This window comes from Neocloeon triangulifer, unplaced genomic scaffold (assembly GCF_031216515.1).
Source record: "Neocloeon triangulifer isolate White Clay Creek 2 clone unplaced genomic scaffold, ASM3121651v1 ptg000008l, whole genome shotgun sequence".
Lineage (NCBI taxonomy): Eukaryota > Metazoa > Arthropoda > Insecta > Ephemeroptera > Baetidae > Neocloeon > Neocloeon triangulifer.
In genome coordinates, this window is record NW_026775550.1 from 4,912,296 (window position 1) to 4,928,877 (window position 16,582).

At 38.9% G+C, this 16,582-nt stretch overlaps 2 protein-coding genes and 1 long non-coding RNA gene across 6 annotated transcripts; 2 read left to right on the top strand and 1 right to left on the bottom strand.

Annotated features, from left to right (window-relative positions):
* Window positions 1-5,357: 5,357 nt before the first annotated feature.
* On the bottom strand, window positions 5,358-10,677 carry LOC132194738 (E3 ubiquitin-protein ligase lubel-like). 3 transcript variants are annotated; one of them, XM_059616214.1, is made up of 12 exons: window positions 10,559-10,677; window positions 10,221-10,474; window positions 9,734-10,000; window positions 9,539-9,674; window positions 9,287-9,475; window positions 9,047-9,183; window positions 8,839-8,986; window positions 8,689-8,784; window positions 8,284-8,619; window positions 7,541-7,704; window positions 6,885-7,053; window positions 5,358-6,199 (listed from the first exon to the last, which is right to left on the bottom strand). In XM_059616214.1, exons 2-12 carry the CDS (start codon window positions 10,229-10,231, stop codon window positions 6,164-6,166), a joined length of 1,689 nt encoding a protein of 562 aa, XP_059472197.1. In that variant the 5' UTR covers window positions 10,232-10,474; window positions 10,559-10,677; the 3' UTR covers window positions 5,358-6,163. The 3 variants fall into 3 exon arrangements, with proteins under 3 accessions (XP_059472197.1, XP_059472198.1, XP_059472199.1); XM_059616215.1 differs by having other exon boundaries at window positions 10,562-10,660; XM_059616216.1 differs by having other exon boundaries at window positions 10,221-10,468; window positions 10,559-10,646.
* Window positions 10,678-10,938: 261 nt separating this feature from the next.
* LOC132194970 (uncharacterized) lies at window positions 10,939-12,570 on the top strand. The gene is made up of 5 exons (XR_009441592.1): window positions 10,939-11,151; window positions 11,238-11,351; window positions 11,503-11,664; window positions 11,730-11,869; window positions 11,920-12,570. It is a non-coding gene; the product is annotated as an uncharacterized LOC132194970 (long non-coding RNA).
* Window positions 12,571-13,150: 580 nt separating this feature from the next.
* LOC132194967 (paraplegin-like) lies at window positions 13,151-16,560 on the top strand. 2 transcript variants are annotated; one of them, XM_059616603.1, is made up of 12 exons: window positions 13,151-13,305; window positions 13,406-13,726; window positions 13,784-14,080; window positions 14,130-14,267; window positions 14,318-14,551; window positions 14,610-14,774; window positions 14,827-15,201; window positions 15,282-15,444; window positions 15,494-15,804; window positions 15,914-16,033; window positions 16,084-16,275; window positions 16,335-16,560. In XM_059616603.1, exons 2-12 carry the CDS (start codon window positions 13,553-13,555, stop codon window positions 16,512-16,514), a joined length of 2,349 nt encoding a protein of 782 aa, XP_059472586.1. In that variant the 5' UTR covers window positions 13,151-13,305; window positions 13,406-13,552; the 3' UTR covers window positions 16,515-16,560. The 2 variants fall into 2 exon arrangements, with proteins under 2 accessions (XP_059472586.1, XP_059472587.1); XM_059616604.1 differs by lacking the exon at window positions 13,151-13,305 and adding an exon at window positions 13,326-13,347.
* The last annotated feature ends 22 nt before the right edge of the window (window positions 16,561-16,582 follow it).

Below are 16,582 nucleotides of genomic sequence, written 5' to 3' on the forward strand. Positions count from 1 at the left end.
AAATGCGTCATTCTTATGACTGCAATGCCTACCTTTTAATTAACAATAATTATATTAATAATTAAATATAAATTATATTTACCATACCGCCTATGGCTGGCGGGCTGCCCATATACCTTTGCCCATGTACCTTTGCCCATATACCCTTGCCCATATACCCCTGCCCATGTATAACATTATGCCCATACGTGACGTCAGACCGGATGTCAATTTGGGGTTCAACTCTCATTTCCCCCCTACTGTCTGCGCGCTGGTGCGGCTCGATTAAATCACCCCCTTCCTCGCTGGTCCGGAGGAAAGAAGCGACCTAACTAACAGCTAGGGCAGGTGCGCCGAGCCGAGGGTCCTCCCGTTCGACCTTGCGACTCGAGGTGGCCCAACAGGGATCTCCGCGAGCGGTTTACGGAGACAGGGAGCGTTTGGGCAGCACAGGGGTGCCCGGTTCTTGCCACCTGCAGGTCGTCGTCAACGTCATCCTGCGCGCCAGTCTCGTGTCGTCGTGGCGGCGAGCGGTTTAGGCCCGCAGCTCTACCGAGCGCCGTCCGCTCGGTCATCGTGACTTTGAGTTTTCCATTTTCTAACTTTTTCTTACTTTTCTCTTAATTTAATATATTAATTTACTGTCTCATTGCAAAAATTTTTCTTATTCAAATTCGGGTCTGTTGCTTTTCAATTATTTTTGATTGACGGATTAAACCTCCAACGCGCCTCTTCCCTTTACTTTTCACTTCCCCTTTAATTAAATTGCGCGTGGAAACTCAATTCGTGTAGCAGATTTTTTTTATTTAACACAGTTTGTTTATTCTTGATTACTGCAAATTACACAAATTTATTTGATAGTCGCAATTTATGGCCTCGCGCACTAATACGCGTCCTGTCGTTGGCAGCTAACCTTGCCCATTTTGTCTTTTGACGGGGCTCATCGAGCATAGATCACACAGCTCGAATCGTAATATCAAGCTTGAACTTTGAGGGCAACGAGTCATTCTACTTTGAGAAATTATGAGATGGATGAGCCGCCGCAGCCGACTCTTTCTCCGCGCCTCGTAATCAAAATAGCCACTGACGAAAGTCGCTTCACCTAACATTTTCAAGTTAATTCCGAGGAGTGTTCGTTGAGCCTTCGAACGAGAAGGCCGAGAACTGCTCCTTTAACTTTTGCCCACACGCTTAACCAGTCCAGGTCTGGTGACTCAAAGAGTGTTGATCTGAGTGAGTTTTCATGGCAAGAGCGGGCCTTTTTATACAAAAATCGAGCACCCCACTCTGCTCTTTTCCAAGAAATGCGTTGGCTGTTTAGGGGCTGTTTTAAGTCTCTATAGGCAGCGCGCCGGCAAAAGAGAAATCGAGAAGTGGTCGCGCTTTTGTACGATCGGCCGTGCATTGAAATTCAATTTTCTCAAAATTAATTCCTATGACACTTTTGGATTTTATTACTTTACGTCGTACTCTCCTTTCAAATTTAAATTCCATTTGAATGCTCTTGAATTTAACAACTTATGAACAATTCAATTAAATTTAACTTTGTTGGGAATAAAAAAAAACATTTGGTTGCGTGAGAGAATTGCCGATTTATTATTGCAATCTTCATTCCATTTTTCTAGCTCTAAAAGTCCAATCACCCTTTTTAAATAATTACAAGAAGAGCGTGAGCGCGGCAGCCGCTGTATTTTATCAGGCTGCCGAGCAAACGAGAGAAAGAGACACACCGGCACATACATGTGTGTCGCGGCCGTGTTCTTGCTGGCCCACGAGCAAAGGCCCGCTCGGCGATTTTCTGCTGGCTAAATTTCCCTTTTTTTAAATCCAATTTTCTCCTTTTTTCCTCTAAATTAGCCAGCAGTTATTTTCACATGAAATTATTCACATTCATTAAATGTCTCCTTTAATTACAAGATTCAAATTAAACATGCCTTAATTCTCTTGAGCAAAATTTCCAATTTCCATTCGAACAAATGAAAAATTAGAAATTCCAACTAGTCGAGTAATTGTTTGTGATCGCAGAATTTTGGCAACTCCGCCTCTCAGGTATGTTCCCTTTCCAGGAAAATTGTGAGCGCCGTGAGAAAGGACGCGGGCACCTTTCTCAGGTGTTTTTGCGCGCGCAGGGGGTGGAAAACAAGTTAAATTTCACCCGGCCGTCCGGCTCAAGAGGGACCTTTCGTGTTCGACTGCTCACTCATGCATAAAATAATCATTTTTCTTTAGAAATACTGGCTGCGCTTCTAATCCTATTGGCAACAGCATTCAGAAATGTGTCTGCTACATTTTTTATTTACAATTGTTTACGCATCTCGCGGCTCTCGGCCGCCGCTGCTGCTCGCACCCTTCTCTCCTCACAATAGCCGCGGTCAGCTTATTTATTTCTCTCAAACTTTATGCCTGATTTCTTTTCTTATATCAATTTTACTCCGAAGAGAAAAAATCTACTTTTAATTTTATAGCCATGCGATGCTGGGCAGAGCAGGAGACTATAGTCTGCCGATGGAGCAAAAGCGCTCGCTGGTGGCCTCCAGAGGCCGCTTGGTGTCGCGGACGGCCCTAGTCTTTGCCGTCGCGGCCACGGCCACCGCCGTCATCTACTTCTGGCCGGTGCCTGGTGAGACAAAATCGCTAATTGGAGTGATGAAATCTTTTGTGGTGGGAAAGAGTTATTTCTTCAAGATTGATTGAAAAAAATACCATATATAAAAGTAATAAAATTGTTAAGAAGTTAAGAAGCGATAATTTTGAACAGGTTTTTTTTACATTTGGCAAGATGTAACAATAAATACTTGTTTCATTTAAATGTGTATTGTGTTTACAGTTACTATTTATTTTATAACCTGAGCATTTTTCAGATTATATTATATTATTGATGAAAATGATGAATTTAATCAAATTAATATATATCTCTGAAATTATTATTCATGATCAAGTTGATCAAACATTTTGCTAGGATACGAATTAAAAAGTAGATTGAATTTTGTAGCTTTCATAATTGACGTTTTAGTTAGACAAGTATCTATTAAATGTAATAGCAATACTTATTTTGGTTTTTAATTTTTTTCACTACAATTTTGTAAATGTCAAAAGTGTTTTCAGTTTTTATGACATCAATTTTCTTGTTTTCATTCAGATCGAGGCAAAGTAGCAAGTCGCTTGACACACCCCCTTCAAAGAGTGCCAATTAAGGCATCTCAACTAATGATTAATTCAAAAATGGAAACTGTTTATCTATTGTCTAGACATTTGTCAATATTTACTTTCTAAAATCACATCTCGGACACTTTCAATTCAAGAGACGCCTGCGAACTTGGAAAGTTTGCAACCCACTCGACGCCAACGTCCGCCCGGTTGCTCGTCATTCCAGTTCGGCCCTATCAGAGTGGTGAGAAATAATTATTAACTAATTTATTCCTTTCATGCATACTGTTCAAACTAGTAAATTGGAACCGCCTGTAATCAGAATTAACGACGCTGAAGTAGAACACGTTCTAAAGACTACTGTTAATAGTCGGTCCTTTCGAAGGACGACGTACGCACCTCGTGATTGTGAATATCAGGCGAGAGCCACACGTCTCGTTCACCGCGCATATATCGGCCGAGTGTGTTTGAATCAGGGCGTGAATGTCGGCGGCCTTCTTTCTGTCCTGAGATTGGTTTTAAAAATTTGTAAAATTTCAATGTTTGATAATAAAATTACTCTGAAGCATTGATTCTGTTATTATAAATACAGCGCGCTGTTCGCGCGCACAATTTATATCAAGCGATTTAAACACAACTATATATCTGGAAATCGCGTTAATCAACTCACCAGTTAATTTGACTGGCTCAATATTAAGTGTCCAGTGCACGTGGCAAATGGAGGAAATTTCAGAAAATTAACAAATATGTTAAAATAAGAAATTTTTCTCTATTATATGGTAACTTAACATAAAATAAAAAAGTAAATTTATTTTCTGTGTTCTTAATTTTAAACATGACCTCATTCACTTGTAAATAGATCATTCCGTGACCGCTGCAATTTAAATAAAAATATTCATCGTCGTTTTTAACTTTCATGTTCTCGAAAGCTCTTAATTATTTTCTAGTTAATAACTTATTCCAAATAATTTTTAGAATCCTTCGTTATATTAAAAGAAACGCCATTAAAATTTTTTTAACTCATGATGGAGCATTAAATTTGTTGTGGACTAGACTAATCTCTCAAATTAAAATTAAGTTTTCATCACATATTTCACTTGAGTCAGTCGTCCGTGTTTGCCCTTCGACGAGCTACAAGAAGGCCATGGCATGTCGGCGAAGGCGTACTGGAACTCCTCAGCGACTTTGTCATTGGCCACCGGTGGGTCAGCTACCCAGCAGATGTTGAGGTTGAAGCATAGATTTAATTATCCTTTTTCTTTAAATCTGTTGTGAGAGAATAAACGAATTGAATTGAAATCCATGGGTTGAAGTCACCCATGAGCAAACAACCGTCAAAGTTGGGCTGCTCAGCGGGGTCACCTGGCGGCCACCAGGTCGAGCGAGAGTGCAGCAGGGCGGCGCGTTGCGCGGCCTTGGTATTTGGCCGCCTGTACGCCGAACCGACGAGCAGCCGCAGTTTGCCCACTCGGATTTTAGCCCAGACAATCTCGGCGCGGCTCTCGAGGTGCGGCAGACGCTTGGGCTGGAGGTGCGGCCGCTCGAGTCTGTCCTTGCATGAAAATTATTAAAGTGTTCTTCATATTAATTGATCAAATTTTATTTTCAGTGAGCATGCATTTTTCATAGTTTTTTGTTTTCATAATAGAATTAAAAAAATGTTACTACATTTTTTCAAATTTATACGTTATAATTAGAATTTTTAGAATTTTTTGTATAGTTTGAAGATTTGAATATTTTTGATCGCAAATGATCGCAACGTTTTTGATCACAATCGCACGATTTTTCAATTTCATGATCGCGATCGCAATCGCACAATTTTTAATTTTCAAGATCGCGATCGCAATGCAAAAATTTGAGATTGCGTCCATCCTTGATTTCATAAAACACCCGCACTGCATTTTCTCCCTTTGCGCCTCCACTTCACATGCAATGCAACCATTCACAAGTAGAAGGACCAAAATAACAAAAAGGACATCATGTTACTACGCTGATGTTTCAAAATTAAGAAAGATCGACGGCAGTAAGTAAACACACAATAAACTTAATTTTTTTCTTCTTATCAGCAGACGATTTTCCACCAAAACAAATCCTAAAACGTTGCTATTTTTTTATATAAATTGACCGTAAATTGTTATTTTCTTTAGGGTGAATTTTTTATTTTATTAATCCAAACAATTTTTTTTTCATTTTTCATTCTGATTTATTTACCAAATTAATAGATAGTTTAGTAAAATATCAGTGACAGCAACCCGCCAAACAGCGGTGTACAGCGGCTTGCACACCTTATAGGAGGTTGCATCATTTCTACCTTAACAATTTGGTTATTTATTTTTTCAAATATACGGACGGAATGATGTGCTCCTACAGCCAGTCTCTAGGCCTACACCACTTTCAGTCTTGCTTCAAGTGTGCTAGTTTTATATTTGTCTGTTCAATTATTTGTCTCAGGTTTATTAATTGTTTGATTCAACAGTCTTCTAGTTATTCTGACCCACGGCTGGAAGGCTCTTCCCCATAAAATGAACCCCTTGAAAACCGAAAGACTTACTGCCCTTACATTACAGCCCAACTTATTGGGAGGGTCGGCAAAATAACTTGAGCGGCTAATTGTACTTATTTATTCGTACACACAAGGTGTCGCCAATGAATCGGTGTGAATACAAGATAGGGGACGAGCATACAATATCAACAGTATATCACACCAAGATAACAGATTATACCTAACAATGTTGAGAAACGTTTATATTTATTCGATGGCTCAACTCAATTCCACTTTTAGTTTAGTTATATGTTATGTGGGGTTGCGCACTACTAATAAATTTTGTGTTTTTGATTAGTTCAGCTTTGGTTGGAAGGATATCCAAAGTAAATTATACTACCCCCATGACTTGAGGAAAGGAAATAGGGGTTCCAGGACAGGGAGTTATGGTTACTAAATTGCTACTCTCTTCATTTCGGCCACAGAGTCTGTTGGGTTGCAGTGATGACTCACAAGTCACAAGGTGGCCTCATCTGAACCTGCTTCATTGTCAACTTAAGGCCTCGGCTTCAAGGGCAGACTGGAAACAGCCTGAAAATCAAACACAAAAATAATAACATGCACATAATCCACATATTAAGTATTTTTCATGCATACTATATAAACAACAATAATAAAAAAAAAAAATTGGAAATAGTCAAAGGACCATCTTTTCTCCAATTTTATATTAATGACAGTGAAAGTTGAGGAGCTGTAGACCAACTTTTTTTTTGCAACGAATTTTTCATTTTTTTACATCTATTTTATACAACCTCCACATAGTCCCCACATATATTCATGTTATTCAAATACTTTAAAAAAATTTTATATCAATAACAGCTTGTTTTTCCCATATAGTTAAAAACCGCATAATTTAGTTTTGCTCAATAGAATATTTAAATGATTTCTTTTTTTATTTCAATTGAACCAGTTTTACGGTTCAAAAACTATTAAAAGTTAGAAAAAAGAACTTAAGCTTTTTAGTGCTTCATTGCTAACTTAAAAAGTATTATCCCTTAAAAAAGTGCTGCGTTGCAAAACGCTTTCAAAATTTTAGGCGATTATCACATCCTACAGCTTGCACTTTCTCAAAACATCTCAAATTCTATATTTCATTCTGTGTGCAAATAATAAAGCGTTAATTAAAAAAGTTTGAAATTATTTAAACAGGAAAAGTCTGACCCGTGAAATTACACTGACTAGAGACTTATAGAGGGTAAGCTCCAGTGAGACTCACCTCAATTAAAGCAGTTCGATACTGGTCTTCAGGCAGCCCAAGATTTCGGGGCGGTAGATCTTTGCTGAATCTGGCCAGTGTAGCCTCTAGTTCTTCAACCGTCAAAATGATGCTTGGATCAAGCTCATGTTTTTTTATGAGGCCACATAAGTACTCGACGTAGTGTTTGCTGTAAAATTCGATTTAGTATATGTGTTTAAGCAGAAGTCATCACGGCCACTTGTTTTTTGGCATCAGACTGCACGGACATATATTTAGGGCCGGCCGCCTGACCTACTGAGCGATCGACCCTGAACCAAAATAGGCGCCCTGGCCCTTTTTAAATTCATGGGCTCATTAGCCCCCCCCCCCCCCACTAGGCAGGCCCCCAGGCTGCATGCAGATCATTTTAATAATTCTTCTTTTCAATTTTTTTTTAATTATGCCAAAATCAATTGCTTGCCATTTACAGCTATAGTTATTTTAAAATACCATAATGTTTTTATTTAATATTATTTGGCTCTATCAAGGAAATAAATCCATAAAAAATAAATTACAAAAAAAAATCAGATTAAATCACTAAAACTCATTGTTATTAAATTTCATAAAATTTAAATTAAAAACGCAGGGTGTTGAAGATTTTGGGACACAGTGGGTAAAGAGAAAACCATACTTACATGCAGTAGCCTGCATATCCTTCAACAACTTGCTCTTTGCATTGCCCTTCGACTAATCCCAATGGCGTGTCCATTTGCAAGCTGATTTTACAATTCTTGCTTTCCAAGCTTTGCTCACTGTCAGTATATTCCAAATCATCTACACCAAAATCAATCATCTCGGTCTGAAACAAAAACGAGAAAGTAAATCATAAGTTTTCAATTAAAAGCAAAATTAAAACATTTTATTAATTTATGTTCAATACTAATTCTGATTTGAATTTTGAAAAAAAGATCAGATAGTTCTCAAATTAAAAGGTTGCATTTAATTTGAGTTAATTTTTAAGTAATAAAAGTAAAGAATAATTCTGGGGAAAGTGGGGAAATGTACCATTCAGATAAATAGAGGCTGCCCTGACCCCGCTTTTTGTGTGCAATGGGGCTGTTCAGCTGGGCCATAATTTGTTTTGATTTGAGCAGTCAAAATTAATACTGTTTTGAAGCCCAAACAATAAAGACAAAAAATTTATCAGAAAATTAAGAAAAGGCCTGAATCACATTTAGAAAGTTGATATTTTAATTTTTTTTTTCAATCGAATTTTAGCATAGAAAAAATAAATTTTAATAAAATAAGATCTATCACAGCAGTCAAATCTTGTTTTAAGATTCTTATCTATTTTGAAACAAACAGGGCAATTAAACATTTTCTTTTGACTTTTATTAATTCTTATAGTTAGAATAATTTATAAAACTATGTAACTTACCTGCAGAAGGTGTTCGAGTTGCTCTGGACTTTTGTCTCTAAGATAATACATGCAGTTGCGATGATGGTGACAGTGCAACCCGAGAAGACGGCACCTAGCTGCAAATTTGCAAAGAGACCCTACCAAAAAGGGCTCAGCACAACCAGAGCAAAAATCGTGCTTGCAAAACGTGCACTGGAGGTGCATGCACCCTCCTTGGCTGAGAGAGAATCGGCTTTCACAGTTGGGGCACTGGAATATTTCAGCCAAAAGTATTTGGTCATCAGCTAGCTTGTCTTCATCCTTTAAATCCTTGGCGAAGGTGTCACAGTCTTTGTTGACGTGTCCTTCGGACCACTGCAAAAAAATAATGAAAAATGTTAAATATAATTATAATAATAATTTACAAATGTTCTTAAAACTTACTTGTCTTCTGCAAACTTTGCAAGTGACTGTGCCGCAGTGAGGACATGTGGTTTTTTGATTATTTGGAATGGCAATGTAGCCAGACCCACACTCGACCTATGACAAATAAATTGTAAATAATATTTTTCAAATTATTAAAAACTTCATTACTTTAATGCACCAAAGAAAATTGCTGTCATTCATCAGGGCAAAGTCTCTCATTTTTTCCTCAAATAGATCATAGACGTTTTCAGAAAGAAGAGTCTTCAGAAAAATAGTGATTTCCGAGAAGTATTTGAAGGTGTCATCTTGTGATCCACTAAAAATTAACATTAATAATTGAAAAAAAAATTCCAGTGGTAAAAAAATGATATTGTACCTTTTACCCAAATCAACAGGCTCATTGCAGAACATGCATGTCATACTCATAATGAATTTCTCTCGAATTTGTGTTGTAAAGTAAGTTTTTGCACAAGTGATGCAGCAGCTGTGGACACATCTCAGCATTGAGATCATCTTAAAAGAGAAGCGATTGAGTTAGATGCTTTTATAAGCAATAAAAGGTGCAACTTTTCACAATTTTGCCAAGTCTCACAAGATAAGATACAAAAATAATTACTTTATCTGCTGAAACTGTATCCAAGCACAGTGGGCATTGCTTGTTCAGGAAATTAAGGGCCTCGTCAGCAGTACTACAGTATTTTGAAGCTAGCTGGGCATCCTTTTCATCAAACCCCATAGATGTCAAAACTGACACTAAATTTGTGGCCTCATGCTTTGCATTTCCATCAGCAGGTTTTGTGTTGTCCTGAAGGTGAAAAGTGAGGGCAAAATTAATAATTGTTTTAAAAATACTTAAAGAATTACAAACCAACTTCAACTTTTTCTCAGCAGGTTCTTCTGCTGATGATGAACTGCTTGTGTTGGTATCAGCATCAGAAGACGACTCATTTTGCTCCTCCACAAGTGAGACAACTTCATTGGTAGAGCGGTCGTAAATTTCGATCCTATTAAAAAAAATTGTCTGTATTAAGAGTAAACCTTTACATATCTCCATATAACGTACATAAAATTATTGAAGGTCAGTGATCCTTCTCCCTTGCAATGAGAGCTACTGATGTGCTTTGAGATGCTGTGCACGGACAGAATTGTGTGGCATCGGGGGCATTTGCAGCCCATAAAGTAGTTTTCGAAGAATGTGGCCTCTTCTGCATTAATTAGCTTGGCGTGCAATTCTTCTAAGGTGCCTCCTGATTTAGCTGACAGGAAATGCCAGTTGGTTTTCCTCAAATCAAATTCGAGTCCACAGCAGCATTTTCCATGTAATATCGGTCTATAAAAAGAAATTTTTTAAATAATGCTTTTTATGTTTATGAATATATAAAATCAACAAGTTAAAACATGGATATTGGAAAAGTGCGGAGCAAAAACCATAATATTGCGGTGGGTCGACACAGATATTTTGACATCGATTCTTAATGTATGGGGGCACAGGGAACAGAAATCTGTTGTCCAGTCCACCTTCTAATATCCATAAGTTGTATAAAACCTACTTTTCGTTCATCGTGGAAGCACTGGAAGCTATGGTTTTGGCTACACCGGCGAGGTCAACGTCTCTCCCAAACAAACAACACAGAAGAGAAGTTCTCTCCAAAGTCTCCGAGTGGCATGAGCATAAAAGCACGAATCCACCGATCCACCCTAAGCGTGATTCATCCACGTACACCGCGTACCGCCAGTGGTTCCGCCTTTGTCCTCACTAACACTGTATTTACTAGTACAGGCCTCGGACCAGTTAACGCTGCGGCTGCAAAATTTAAAATTTTTATTCCACGGCACAAATTCACTGGAACAACAATGAAAAACGTAAAAATAGTCCCAGAAGTACTACCACGGATCAACGTGTGAACAAGTTGGGCAAGTTTGAACACGAATTCAGACCGACACTCCGCGCACACTTGGCGCGAACGAAAACAAATGACGATTGACGAATTATAGCATGTGTTTGTTTATTCCAAAAAGGAATCCAAAATTGCGTTCGTGAAATCCCTCCTCCCCTCCCGGCGTTCACCACAGGAGGCGCTGACTGCAGCCAAAAAAATTTGATGATTTTTTTACCCTGCTTATTTGGAAGCGACGCATGCGCGATAACGACTGTCTTCTTTCCCCTCCAGGTCCCCACCCTATTATCTAGATCGAGTTTTGGAAATTTTGGAATTAAACGAAATCTGCCAAACCTCCTTGAGCCAAACACTTCTGCCGTTGCTTCGGTACCACCCACCCAAAAATAAACAAAACAAACAGAAGTAACAGAACAGAAACTAATTCTTCAGAAGCAAATGCCCGGCTTGCTCTCCGTTACAGCCCGAAAAGGAAGCCAAATTAGCCGAAATCACGGGAAACTCCCGTCTTTAATTTTTAAATCGATTAACGAGAGAGTGGAGTGTGTCGTCTGTTTATAGACAACTTAAAATACATACTTCCGTAAGTTTAATTTAAATATGCCTCTTGGTCCCGAGTCCCAATGAATTTGTTTTATTATCTTGACGATGGTCTCAAAATTTCAACAGCTATGTAGGTTTTGTCCGAGAGGGAAGATCATACGGTCGAGGAGTCTGTGTGCCCAGAGAGGCGAGGTGGACCGACTTTGAGTTTTTGACAACACAGTGGGCTTGTTTTTGCAAGTACATACTTATGGAATCAACAATATTTTCACCTTAAAATGCCTAGTAAAATGATTATGGAATTTTATTTTAAAAGTCTTTTTAACATTCTTTATTTTTTGTTATCAAAATCAATTAAATCAAGACAAGTACAAATGTATTTTTATTTTAGAAATGATTGTCGAGCAAGATGAAAGTCAAGAACTTGTTGCTGCAGCCCGAGTTTTGCAATCGAGGGTTTGCAACTTAGTTCCTCTGCGGCAGCTGTGCATAAGGACCGTCATTCTGAACCTGCCAAAATTCTCGGCAGTCCCTCAGTTGATTAGATGTCTTCGTAAGTAAACCTTTTATTTAAATCTCTAAAACTTACTTTAAATCATGGTCTTTATTTCTCGGTAGCTCAAAGAGTGAAGTCGGACATCCTGATGAATATGCAGGATATGCGATGGCTTTCTGTAAATCACCGGACTACATTCAGTATTTCCCCGACGAATTGAAATATTTGATACCAGCCAACGACAATTCCTCTTTTTTTGGAGGTTTGATCAAAAATTGAATACCGATTTCATTAATAAAAATTATTCTGCAGTTAAAGAAAAGTGAAACAGTTGGCAGCAGCCCCCGAGTGGCCAAAGGTTGTGATTCCCCAGGGTCTCCTGCAGCGTCTGATCAACTCTACCCTGTCAAAATTTGACTTTGTTCTCTGTGGTGGCGAAAAGTTTTTCGAACCCGGGGGATTGGATTTGCAGATTTTGCAACTGCTCGCTGAAACCTCCAAGGGCATTACGAGCATCGTCGACCATCGCAGAGATTACTCGTCGCACATTATTCCACCCTCTAAAGGCAGCTGCATCATCGAGTACCTGGACCACCAATTTGGAGCACCTCGAATGCCTTACAAATCGAGCCAACTTGTCCAAGCTCCTGTTGGCCCCAAAGTTGCACACCCTTCACCTGAAAAACGTCTTTATCGCTCCAGAGGCCATGAAGGACAGTTCAGAGCCACTTCTGCAGAATCTTGTGCGCTTTTACTACAGTTTTAAATTTTCTTCGCCACCTTTGGCCGAGGTCATTGTTCCGCATGTCACATTCTTGAAGAACATTGTTCTGAACTGTCCAAAGTTGGAAGTTGGAAAGCTCAAAATGTTGCGTGAAATTTGGTGCCTCCTCTCATAATGTGCTCAACATCGTACTGCTGGATGTCTCATGCTAATTCCGCTGCCATATCTCTGTTGGAAATTCCCCCCCCCCCCCCCATTGCCTCATTAATTCTCTATATTTGCATTACAAGCTATTGGCAGTAAAGAGTGAAGTATGTGTTAGTTTATGATTAAATTTGTGATCAAAAATAGACACAGAAAAATTATAATTTTAACTATTGGAACAAAAAATGACAAATCGATGGCAATCTTTCAAAGTAACGCATTGCCAACTAGTTGTAGACTGTAGACTGAAAGGTGATAAGCTGAAATTTAAGTAAGTTTTTTCCAATATTATTCAGTCTATTATTTCAGTATATTTTAAGGAAATTCACCTGTTTTTAATTGAGTGAGATAATAAATGGAAAGGAAGACTGCAAATCAATATTGAATAAAATAAATTTACTATCTTAAACTTCAATTTCTGTATTTCACATCTCAAAGGCTGCATGCACAAATACCAAATTTCTAAATATAATATATACCCAGTCATTATATAATTATTAATTAATTATATAACAGTAAGTTTTATTTAAAATGTTGAAATGCTCTCAATAGTCTCAATTAATTTTAATTAAGTAATATACCAAAAGCATAATGTTCATTATTTAATATTAATTTATCACCTTTTATGTAGCCTAGCAAGTCCATTCTCCTCACGGCGCTCCTCCATTCCCCCACCCCCTCCCCCTCTTTAAAACAGCTGTTGTAGAAAAAGGCAACAAAAACCAATGCGAGGCTGCAATGCAAAACATGCTGAGTTCCTGATTATTTACGTAAGATTTCAACTCGATTGGGTCTTTTAATATTAAATTTGTGTATTTACTTTAAAGGAATGAGTAATTATTTTTAAGAAATTTATAATTTTTATTTCAGTTCTCACGCAGTTTGTTGTGTAACGTGAATTTTGGATGATGTTACGTAAACGTTTGGGACAAATTAAATGAATTGTTCGTGAGATGCTTCACAACCAGCTCAACTTCTTCTCCACTTTCCTGACTTTCGAAGCCCAAATATAAGGAGATGGTTGAAAGAATTGCCAACATGTTGTTCAAGTCGGTTTTGAGGTCTCCGGCTCGGACGTTTTCCAGTCTGACCTCATCTTCTGCGAATTTGGTTGGACCAGGTATACTGCCCAGGACAGTCCCTTTGCTGCCGACAGAGCATTTCAAATTCATCAGTCCCATCAGCCACACAGTAAAAACACTAGATTTATAAATTACAATTATAATAAAATTTAAAAAATTCATTCAGAAATTACGGAAGCTGAAACGAGAGTACAAAGCTGTTTGCTCCTTGTTGGCCAGATCAGGGTTTAAAGTAAACTCCAGAAATTTCCATTCGACCGTTTGGTTTGCCCAGAACAATAAAAGCCCTGGCAATCCTTCTCCGAATCAGCAACCTCCTGACAACGACAAGAAACCGAACAGAGAGGACGATGAGGAAACCAAAATTTCTTCTCTTCTGGCCAAAGCTTTTCTATGGATGCTGACAGCCTATCTGCTCATTGGTGTTGTTTCACTCCTCTTTCCGAGCAGCAACCAACCAGAGGCAAATAAAAATAAAATTTTTATACTTTTTAATTAACATTTAAATTTAGGTCACGAGGTACGTTTCCTGGAACGAATTTGTGCACCACATGCTGGCCAAGGGAGAAGTGGAGGAAGTGATTGTCCGTCCGGACATGGACATAGTTACCATCATTTTGCACGAGGGTGCGATCATCAAAGGCCGAAGGGTGAGAAGAGATAACCAACACATTTGAAAGCTAATTATTGTTTCGCACAGATTGACCACAAAACCTTCCACATGAACATAGTGGACACCAACAAATTTGAAGAGAAATTACGAGCCGCCGAACAGAGACTGGGAATCAATTCTGAGAACGGCGTTCCTGTGATTTACGAGAGAAATTCGGACACAGCCGGAAAGTTGCTGGCCTCATTGATAGTCGTAGCTCTGCTTCTCTCACTCCTCTCTCGCAGCAAAACTCTCAAAACTCCCACCAACATGGACCCATTTGTAATTAGTTTTATGTTCAAAATTGTTTTTAAATGTTGAAAAAATCAATTTATTTCAGTCGCAAATGAGTCGAGCCAAATTCACGTTGGTCGATCCGCTAACCAGTCCTGGGAAAGGAGTGCATTTCTCGGACGTTGCTGGTCTCAAAGAGGCCAAGCAGGAGGTCAGTGAGTTTGTTGACTACCTCAAGAGGCCGGAATACTACAAGAAACTTGGAGCCAAGGTATAAAAATTTTGGATGAAATAGGGTAAATTGTAGTAAAAATTTATTCCAGGTTCCGAAAGGAGCTCTGCTGCTTGGACCTCCCGGCTGTGGCAAAACAATGCTTGCCAAGGCTGTTGCGACTGAGTCCAATGTTCCGTTCCTCTCTATGAATGGCTCCGAGTTCATCGAAATGATTGGAGGTCTTGGTGCTGCCAGGGTCCGAGATCTCTTCCGCGAGGCTAAAAAGCGCTCGCCATGCATCATTTACATCGACGAAATCGACGCCATTGGCAGAAAGAGAAGTTCAGGAACAGGCCAATTTGACGGAGCTGTTGGAGAAGGAGAGCAAACCCTGAATCAATTGCTAGTCGAAATGGATGGCATGGCCTCCAAGGAAGGGGTTCTTATGCTGGCCTCGACCAATAGAGCAGATGTCTTGGACAAAGTAAGGAATAAATACTTTTTTTATTCATAATATTTACTTATTTATTGACATTATATTTTCATTAATATGTATTTTGTCAGGCGTTGCTGAGACCTGGAAGATTTGACAGGCATATTTTAATTGATTTACCAACACTGGAGGAGCGCAGGGAAATTTTTGAACATCACCTCAAAGTTATCAAATTAGAAAATACTCCCAGCTCTTATTCCAGGCGAATGGCATTTTTAACCCCAGGATTTAGCGGTAGTTTTTCTTCTTTGTTAGGAAAAATTTAAGATTATTTATTTTTTAGGTGCTGATATTGCCAACGTTTGCAATGAGGCGGCTTTGCATGCTGCCCGGGACAAGCACAAAATTGTTGCAGGCTCCGATCTTGAGTACGCAGTTGAGAGGGTGGTCGGTGGCACCGAGAAAAGGTCCCAAACAATGTCGCCCCAAGAAAAGATGGTTGTCGCCTACCACGAATCGGGCCACGCTCTGGTCGGTTGGATGCTGCCAACAACGGATGCCTTGCTGAAAGTTACCATTGTTCCAAGAACAAACATGGCCCTTGGTTTTGCCCAGTATTCTCCTTCTGATCAGAAATTGCACACCAAAGAAGAGGTTTGTTATAAAATTTTTTTTTTATATTGAATTAAGAACATAATCCAATGTAATTGGTCTTAAATGAATTTATTTAATTATAATACTTTATTCTTTTAAACTCATATAGTTATTTGAGAGAATGTGCATGGCTTTGGGCGGACGTGTTGCTGAGTCCCTCACCTTCAACCGAATCACCACTGGTGCTCACAACGACTTGCAGAAAGTCACAAAAATGGCTTATGCACAGGTAATTATAATTAAAATAAAAAAGATTTATTTTAAATTATTCGCTTTTAGGTGAAGCAATTTGGTATGAGCCCGGAGGTAGGGTTGGTCTCATTTCCGGAGGAGAACTCGAGAGAAATGGGAAAGCGGCCGTACAGCAGACAACTTGCTGGCATGATGGATCGAGTGGCCCAAGACTTGATCGCCAGGGCCTACAAAGTGACTGAAAAGGTCCTGCAGGAAAACAAGGAAAAACTGGAAAAGGTTATAATTTTCTCAAAATTTAAATCATTTTTTTCTGCAATTTAAAAATTCCATTTCAGATTGCCGAAGAGTTATTGAAACGAGAAGTGCTGAATTACGACGACATTGTGACTCTGATTGGGCCTCCTCCTCACGGGAAAAAGAAGCTGATCGCGCCTGCGGACTTTGAAGTGTCAGTCAGCGAAGACGCTGGCGTGGGCAACGACACTCCAGACGCAGCCGAACAAGAAAAAGAGTGAATGGATCTAATAGTTTCCCATGATAATAAAACTGAACATGTTAGAATGCAAGAGTTTTTGCAACATTT

Bases quoted from the DNA above. Each gene is read 5' to 3' on its own strand.
- LOC132194738 (XM_059616214.1), bottom strand. The intron at 9,476-9,538 runs GTTTGTAATTCT...TTTCACCTTCAG, and splicing joins CTGAGAAAAAGTTGAAGTTG to GACAACACAAAACCTGCTGA. The intron at 9,184-9,286 runs GTAATTATTTTT...TTCTCTTTTAAG, and splicing joins ATACAGTTTCAGCAGATAAA to ATGATCTCAATGCTGAGATG.
- LOC132194967 (XM_059616603.1), top strand. From the start codon at position 13,553: ATGGTTGAAAGAATTGCCAACATGTTGTTCAAGTCGGTTTTGAGGTCT. The intron at 14,081-14,129 runs GCAAATAAAAAT...ATTTAAATTTAG, and splicing joins CGAGCAGCAACCAACCAGAG to GTCACGAGGTACGTTTCCTG. The intron at 14,775-14,826 runs GTATAAAAATTT...AATTTATTCCAG, and splicing joins ACAAGAAACTTGGAGCCAAG to GTTCCGAAAGGAGCTCTGCT.